Source organism: Tarenaya hassleriana, unplaced genomic scaffold, assembly GCF_000463585.1.
Source record: "Tarenaya hassleriana unplaced genomic scaffold, ASM46358v1 Cleome3, whole genome shotgun sequence".
Lineage (NCBI taxonomy): Eukaryota > Viridiplantae > Streptophyta > Magnoliopsida > Brassicales > Cleomaceae > Tarenaya > Tarenaya hassleriana.
Window position 1 is genome coordinate 3,043,049 of NW_010966177.1, and position 8,820 is coordinate 3,051,868.

General features: G+C 34.9%; 2 protein-coding genes across 2 annotated transcripts; both read left to right on the forward strand.

The window, feature by feature from the left end:
• The first annotated feature begins 387 nt into the window (after positions 1 to 387).
• LOC104819037 (exosome complex component RRP42-like) lies at positions 388 to 2,731 on the forward strand. The gene is made up of 8 exons (XM_010548903.2): positions 388 to 525; positions 725 to 867; positions 977 to 1,033; positions 1,123 to 1,206; positions 1,432 to 1,510; positions 1,608 to 1,732; positions 1,989 to 2,132; positions 2,225 to 2,731. Exons 2-8 carry the CDS (start codon positions 742 to 744, stop codon positions 2,462 to 2,464), a joined length of 855 nt encoding a protein of 284 aa, XP_010547205.1. The 5' UTR covers positions 388 to 525; positions 725 to 741; the 3' UTR covers positions 2,465 to 2,731.
• Positions 2,732 to 7,327: 4,596 nt separating this feature from the next.
• On the forward strand, positions 7,328 to 8,246 carry LOC104819038 (F-box protein SNE). The gene has a single exon (XM_010548904.2). It carries the CDS (start codon positions 7,621 to 7,623, stop codon positions 8,113 to 8,115), a length of 495 nt encoding a protein of 164 aa, XP_010547206.1. The 5' UTR covers positions 7,328 to 7,620; the 3' UTR covers positions 8,116 to 8,246.
• The last annotated feature ends 574 nt before the right edge of the window (positions 8,247 to 8,820 follow it).

Sequence of the window (8,820 nt, forward strand, 5' to 3'; positions counted from 1 at the left end):
TCTTCCTACGCAAATCCCAGTCAACGAAAAGCTCAAATTGGAATTGGGCCTCGTTTCTCACTCCACAGCTTATGTAACGTTCCCCTTCGCCTAATTCCAAGTTATAGACCGGCCGCTAATCACATTATAATTTATATTTATATTTGGCTATGGAATTGGTAGTTGTATCTGTAGAGTGACATTTATTTGTATCATGAAAAAGAATATGTCTGCATTTAGATGGATTTTAATAATAGAATTGAACAAAAAATTTATTACATGTGGATAGGTTTGGGATTGTTGAATTGAATGGAATTTATATTTTTGTAATTTTAATTAAAATCGGATACATATATGAATTCAGATACCCAAATGACATTATTACCCTTAATCGGGGATCATAATTACTTCATGCCACCTCTAAACCCTACCGCACCAGTAGTCCCCTTTCCCGTCTCACTGTCGGCCATCGCTTCTTCCTTGGCAGCATCCACCGTCTCCGTCGCCGTTCCCGGAAATTTTTTCTTCTTCTGAAATCTCCGAAAGGTAAAGAAGATTTGTGGGTCGAATTTGTTTTCGAGTTTGCGCATGGAAAATGTGTTTTTTTTCCGCTGAAAGATGTTTACTTGAACTGTTCCTTGAACCCAAACACTGATTCGTAAGCTATGAAGCTCCATTCTGGCTGAAGTTTCTTCTGCGAGGACCCAATTTTCTGAAAGCCTGGATTTTTCGTGTAATCCTGCAGATTCTTGTGCTGTAATAATGGTGGGTCTTTCTGTTGGGGAGCAACACTTCATTAAAGGAGGGATTGCTCAAGATCTCCGATCCGATGGTCGGAAACGGTTGACTTACCGTCCTATCTATGTCGAAACCGGTGTTATTCCGCAGGTAATGTGGTCTTGAGGGTTTGTTCAATTTGTCGACTTCCACACGGTTATTGTACTCATTTGAGTCGAACATTTTTTTGGGCGTCTTCTCTTGTTTTTTGGGGATCTAGGCTAATGGTTCCGCGAGGGTGAGGATGGGTGGAACCGACGTGATTGCCAGTGTGAAGGTACTTCAGTACTTGTGTTCAATATATCAGTGTTGAATGAGAAGTGTATTGTCCTGTGTGTGTTGTTTGATGATCTGTGTGTTCTGTAGGCTGAAATTGGGAGGCCGAGTTCAGATAAAGGAAAGGTCGCCATTTTCGTTGATTGCAGTCCCACCGCAGAACCAACATTCGAGGTGAAGTTCTTGAGATTTGAATTGATTTGGTTTTGGTTCCATTTAGCAGTTGATATGGTTTGATCTTGTATGACCCTTCCTCTCTTTCTCTCGGTGGGATGAGGATTTTGTTTGTTCTGAGGTTTTATTGATCAGAATAGGAATCGGATCTCTCACTTTGCTTTTCTTGAGATCCTGAATCGGTATTCTTGGTGGTTGATATTAATGTGATGTGATTTTACTCAGGGCAGAGGGGGTGAGGAGTATTCTTCTGAGCTTGCTTTAGTTCTTCAACGATGTCTGCTTGGGGGCAAAAGCGGGGCAGGTTCATAGTTCATGTTTCTGCAACCTTGTATTCGGACCATCTCGTGTAGAGATTCACTGATTTTCTAATGTTTCTGGGGAATTGTTCTTCATATCAGGTGCTGGAATAGATTTATCTTCCCTTGTCATTAAAGAAGGAAAAGTTTGTTGGGATCTCTATATCGACGGGCTTGTTGTTAGTTCAGACGGGAATCTAGTGGATGCCTTGGGTGCTGCCATTAAGGTAATATCGTGAAACCTTGCGTTTTGCTTCTTCTCTTTCTGCTTCCAGTTTAAAATTGCGACTTGGGATGTAAAAAAAATTGCAGTCTTTTTAACAGTTGCAAACTGAGAATAGAACCATGAATTTTCAGTTTCCTAACAGTTGATCGATGTGATTACCTTTACGGGTTAACGTTCCTGCCCGGTGTCTGTATGTCACAGCCATCTGGTTGATGTTGTGGAGAAGCTTTGTACTAATGACGGTCTATTTCCATCAGGCTGCTTTAACAAACACTGCTCTTCCAAGAGTCCAAGTAGCAGCTGAAATGGCAGATGGAGAGCAGCCGGAAATTGACATCAGCGACGAAGAGTATCTACAGTTTGACACTTCCTCTGTTCCAGTCATAGTGACATTAACAAAAGTATTGACCTTTCCGCCCTCCCAACTCTCCATCCCTTGGGAGAATTTTCGAAACTTCCCAAGTCGTGATGAACATTGTATCTGATTTCTTAGGTAGGAAAGCACTATATAGTCGATGCGACAGCAGAAGAGGAGTCCCAGATGAGCTCAGCTGTGTCCATATCCATTAACCGGGCTGGTCATATATGCGGATTGACCAAACGGGGAGGTGCTGGCTTAGACCCGAGTGTTATCCTCGACATGATATCCGTGGCCAAGCATGTGACGGATACGCTGATGAGCAAATTGGATTCAGAGATATCGGCTGCCGAGGCCCGAGAAGACGAGTCATGACTCCTGTCTCTATCTGATTCTTGAAACAAGTTGGAGTCTTTAACTTGTTTTCCTCCGAAGCTGTTTCGTGGTCAGAGTTCTTGAGGAAAAGGGTATATGCAGATATCGATATTTTGGATCAATCAACTTGTATTTTAGCGGATCAAATCGTCTGTGAATTACGCAAGGAAGATTTTCTGTGCTCGAGAACAGATAAGCTGATGGAATCTTGGGTTTTTTTTTTACCTTTTCGTTTGGATCTTTTGTTTCCCGTTTCTTCTCGGTGTTCTTCTGCTCTTGCCTTCTTGCGGTTAGAAGGTTCTGCATTATCATACACACACGCCGTTTCGGGCTTTGAAGGACGGAGTGCGTGTTGTTTGAAAACGGAAAAACGTTACGAATTTTTACCGGTTTGGCATTGGGTCAAAATCAAATCACGGGCACACCTTACGTTCAGTCCATCTTATTCATATATACATATTAATTAGAAACACCGTAAAATAAAAAGCGTGAATATTAGTTCCTCAATCACAAAATAGGCATATAATCTAATGTCACTATGTGACGGGTTAAAATTATTTTTCGTGGATGAAAAAAATAAGCATTTATCTACTTATATATATGTGTGTATAATATATTGGTGAAATGACCCAACAGATCGTGAATGAATGGTCAAACTTGGGGTAAGATGTAACTCCACCTTGAGGTTGAGTGTTCGATTCCTGGCTGGTAGAGAGGAAGATAATTTCTGGGTTTATATGATCCATATACAAAGGTTGTTCCCGGATCGGAGGTTTATCTAGTTAACGCGTCTGAAAGTTAACAGTTAGGGGTACTCCGTTATCAAATATATATATATATATATATATATATATATATATATATATATATATATATATATAATATGTACATTTTTTTCTGAAGCTTATATTTGAATATTCAACGTCCTATTTTATAGCAGTAACTTCAGATCACTAGATTACAATGATTTCTCAAAATATAAATTAGCTGTTATGTTTAATAAAAAAATTTCGAATTTATATATTCAAATGAAGGGGTAGAATCTATAAGATATACCATGGATTAATATTCATATACTTCGGGAATGAAATATGAACGTCCGCATAAACCTACAAATGGTTTACTGAACTATTCTGTCAGAACTCGATTTAAAACGGTAACCGACGGTTCATTACATTAAAATATGTTTATATATATATATATATATATATATATATATTGATGAAATGTAATTTAGACAAATGTAAGTGGGAGTAAATCTATGTTTGTTTGTATTTAGAGAGATGTGTTCTGTTCAAACTGTATCTTCTTTGTTTTATGTGAGATTGTTCTTAAGCTTTCATCCCTTTACGTTTATCTTTTTTTTCAAAATGCTTCCATCCCATGTGGTGTTTTTCTGACCTCACTAATCATGTTTAGTACTACTAATCCCCAGTTCTTACGTAATTAGTATTAATTGATATGTATATATAATGCGTTCGCAAATATATACACGTGTCTATAACGAGTAAGGGTATATTGGGAATTTCACAATTTCCTTTTTTAAAATGTTTTTTTTTTTGTTTTTTTACTATGTTTATCATAAATTGGAGTATAATCTAGATTAGTAAAAGTTTGAAAAGATTTATGTCTGTGAAAAGGAAAATTAACAACCTGCTCGTTTATTTCACAGTTATTAATTAAAATAAAGATCTAAAATTCATGATTTCCCATATTTTTTTCTTTCTGTATGGCGTTATATAGTTTTCCAGTCTTGGGGAAATTATTATATGATTACGAGTCAATGCAATAATTCAATCGGAATAATAAAATGGTTGACTAAATTTGCATGTGGGCACATGCTCAACCGGCTCGTTAGTCATCGAAAGAGTAAGTGAAAATCTCAAGAAGGAAAAAAAAATGCATAAAAACAATATAGCAATTATGATATTTAGTATTTATCTTCTTGTTTATTTCCTCTGTATGTATATTTATATATTACAGTTCCATTAATAAAATATAGAATATAAATTAAAGCATAAAAATTTGTCTAACGTACCAAATGTGTGCAACAAACAAGTCCCTCACATTCACAACACTACAAAAAAAAAACAATCTCTTCCCTTGCGATTTATTTGTACAGTAAAAATACGATGTTTACTTTTTTTTTTTCAACAGATCGTGGTTGAGTGGTCAAACTTAGGATAGGAGCCAGGAGGTAACTCCACCTTGAGATTGAGTGTTCGATTTCTGACTGGTGAAGAGGGAGGTAATTTCTGGGTTTATATGATCTATATACAAAGACTACTCCCGCACCGGAGGTTTACCTAGTTAGCGCATCCGAATGGTAGCAGTTAGAAGTCCTCTGTTATAAAAAAAAAACGATGTTTACTTGGAGATAGGGATTGCGTATTTCGGTTTTAACTCGTAATATAGTTGACTCGATTAATATATAATTTAGTTTGATTTTAAAAATAATTTGATATAATTTTATTAAATCAAATTACTTTTAAATTACGAATCAAATATAAAATTATTGAAACTAAAATTATATTTTCTTAATTAAAAATGAAATTGGATATAATCTCCAAAATTTTAAAAAAAAAAACTGAATCTAAAAATAATAATAAAGAATCAAACAAAAAATCTAAAAAATATGTCTGTGTATACGTGTATATGCACGTAGCGCATTCGCATGCGCATGTATATATACACATGGATATACGGTGTGAGTGAGTGTACAACAGAATTTTAGGGTTTTCCTTTTTGGGCCAAAAGACAACCAAATAGTTGCTGCTCATTAGATTAATGCTTATCGGTGCATAATTATTGCTTTTTTATTATTTTTTGGTTAATTTTTATCATTTCAAAATTTTATTTTTCTATTTGGATGTTAGTATAAATCATTTTTCGTTGAAAAGGAAAAAATAAATATGCCGTTTTGGATTTTAGGGTAAAGATTTCCTTTCGTAAAAAGGTAAAACATGCCAACCTCTCTTCAATTTATTTATTTATTTATTTATATATATAGCATAATAGTTTCATATGATAATAATCAACGAATGAAGTTACCATAATCATACACATACATATGTGATATATATATATATATATATATATATTCCATACCAAAACACGCACACACATCAATATGATGGGAAACTAGAAGACATGCATAGACATAGATTATAATAATATGTTACACATGCATGCTCGGTAAACGGTGGAAATTGTGTGTGTGTGTGTGTGTATATATATATATATATGAGATAGAGTATATATATGTATAGGCGTAAATAATTGCACAACGGCCCTGAAACAAGAAAGACAGAAATGTGAAGAAGACATATGGAAGAACTCAAAAACAAAAGCAAAGATAAAAACAACAAGAAGAACGAACAACGATGTCTCTTTTACCTCGATAATTAAACTGTAAATAAATATATACTGACATTGACACTCACATTGTATACATTATAAGCATAGGCGTATGTATATTCGGGAATTATAGAGAGAAATAAAATATATAGTGAATTTATAAATTTAAAAAATAAACAGAAAAAATCGAAGAGCATCGGAATTGCAGTTCTCTTTCTTGGATGCTTTCACTTGGACCGTTCCTCTCCCCACCTCGATTCCCAGTCACGGCCTCCCTCTCTCTCTCTCTCTCTAGATATATATATATATATATATATATATATATGTATGTATATGTATATATATACACGTATGTACACCTATATAAATGCGTATATAACAAGTGTATATACAGAGAACCGTAATTATAAAACATTACATTCAATTTCCGTTCAGAAATTTATTGCATACACCAAAATTTAACTATTTAGATTGATGCTAACATTTGTTTAATTAAATGCAGTTTTAATTGAACGGATTGCTAAATATTTTGTAGTAATATATAATTATAATTAAAAAAAATGACGTAAAAATTGACCAAATTTATTTTTTACCGAAAATTATCAAATCAGAAGTTAAACAAAAACAAATATTTAAAAAATCGAAACCTTTTTACCGAATCCGAACCTGCGCGTGACTAAATCTAAATATTTAAAAAAAGAAATCGAATAAATATTATTTTTACAAAATAAAAATGAAATCTAGAAAATTGGAATGTAATATTCGTACAGAGAAAAATAGTAAAAAATTATTTAATTTCAGTCTAAGATATTTGGTTAATAAACTTCATTGTACGTAAATAGTCAATGTTTGACTCTTTGACTGCTTTACAGAGCGCAAGCCGCTCTCTCTCTCTGTTGAGTCAAATCGTTAAAAACTTTACGTTACCCCCATGGACCAACCAAAATCCATACACTCACACGTATGTTTTCACATGCAAATGTATATATACATACATACATACATACATATACGAGTGTACGTATATCATAGTAATGATTAATAATTGACCTAGAGATTTGCTTTGGATTAGGTTTGAAGTTTTTTCAGACCTAGAAGACGGGTCCATTCTCATTATACTATTGATTTCTCTCTCCATGCACCGAATCTTCCATTGAATTCACGGGCTTTTACGTAATTGTTAATTGTTTGATTTCAGGTTAAATATCGGAAAATAAAAAACGTTTCATATAATAATTTTTATTTAATTATTCAGGTTTCCTTACCAAACATGCAACTATATACAGTTGAAATAACTAGAAGCATAAAAATATGATTAGTAACTATCATCATTGGATTCCTATTTTTATCCAATTGCTAATTGATTATAATTTATTTAGTAGTGGTAGGTTATTTTGCTCACAAAAAGAATGATGTAACATTCATTAATTAAAGAAACAAAATGTATAATATACAAACCCTTATTAAAAAAACAAAATATATAATACGGTTTTTGAGGCATGTGTTAATCCGACCAACAGAACAAACACACGAACACACACACATATATATACACACACATATATATCTTTACAGATAGCATATAACATCACTCTCGCTCACATCTCTCTCTCTCTCTCTCTCTCTCTCTCACACACACACACAATACATATATATATATACACTCCCCTGCTTCTTACACTCTCACAACACATATACATATATATATAGGCGTGTTTGCGTGTGACACCAACAGCTGTATCTTTTCGCTTCTCTCTCTCTCGGGACAAAGAAGACGAACCTCGGAGACACCATACGAGATGTCGGAGAAACAGAACACAAGTAAAACAAAGAGACAGAGGCTACAATACTCCGCCGAAGACGGCGACGAAAACTTCTCCTTCTTCTTCAGCATCAACGATCACGTCGACATCCTCGTTGAGATTCTCCGGCGACTCGACGGCCCAACTCTCTGCTCCGCCGCCTGCGTCTGCCGCCTCTGGTCCTCCGTCGTCTCCCGAGACGACTCCATCTGGGAAGACCTCTGCCTCCGCCACGTGTCGCCTCCTCCTTCCCCCTCCCTCCGCTCCATCGTCTCCTCCCTCGGCGGCTTTCGCCGCCTCTATTTCCTCCTCACGCGCCTCCGTAACCCGTCCCCACGCGCCGCTGCTTCCCACCGACTCCAGCTCTCCCTCTCCCTATTCTCCGTCGACTCCTACGAGCGTCTCTCCGTCGCCGGAGGTGGCGCGTGGCTCGGAGACGCGCCGTCGCCGTCCTCTCTCATCTTCCTTCGCAAGCCCGTCAACGTCGTCTGATATGCTTCCTGTTTATTTATTTACCATTTGCATGGGCTCTTATTCTGTTCTTTAAATTACTTTCATTTCATTTTTTCACCCTAAATAAATTATTATTGACACTTAAGGAGAATCTTTTATTATTGAAGAAAAAAATTGTTAGAACTTCGTTAATATGACATATATATATATATATATATAGCCAATTGTTTTTGTGATATATATATATATATATAAAAGAAAGTATTTTGTTGTATAAAGTTTGCGTGATTCAGTTCCATCTTCTAAATATTGCCAATGTTTCAGTTCTTTTTGTCTCTTGTACTTTTTATTTATTTTTCTCTCCCAATATTCATTTCACTATTTTAATAACTTTTTTTTGTTGGTTCGAGCATATATGGCTCTGCTGGTGTTAAAGCCTGTTAATTAACGCTGAATTATTATTATTATTATTATATTTAATAATGGAAAATTGCAATAAAAAGTGATAATATGTTTTGTTCTGTTCTCTGTAAAGGAAGGGAATACCTGTCACGGGTCTTTTTTGTTATTTTATTTTTGTTGCTCATGAAATCATGTTAGGCTTTTAATTCTTAATGTTAAATCGATGGCCAAGAATTATCATTATTAAATTGAAATAGTTTCATTACACTTTATCATCATTGGAATCCAAAAAATAAAAGAACGGTTTTAAAGAAATTATCCATATATATATATATATATATA

What these genes read in the sequence shown, in the direction of transcription:
- LOC104819037 (XM_010548903.2), top strand. Translation starts at nt 742, where the DNA reads ATGGTGGGTCTTTCTGTTGGGGAGCAACACTTCATTAAAGGAGGGATT. An exon ending in ACGTGATTGCCAGTGTGAAG is followed by an intron (nt 1,034 to 1,122) that starts GTACTTCAGTAC and finishes TGTGTTCTGTAG; the next exon opens with GCTGAAATTGGGAGGCCGAG. An exon ending in TGGGGGCAAAAGCGGGGCAG is followed by an intron (nt 1,511 to 1,607) that starts GTTCATAGTTCA and finishes TCTTCATATCAG; the next exon opens with GTGCTGGAATAGATTTATCT.
- LOC104819038 (XM_010548904.2), top strand. Translation starts at nt 7,621, where the DNA reads ATGTCGGAGAAACAGAACACAAGTAAAACAAAGAGACAGAGGCTACAA.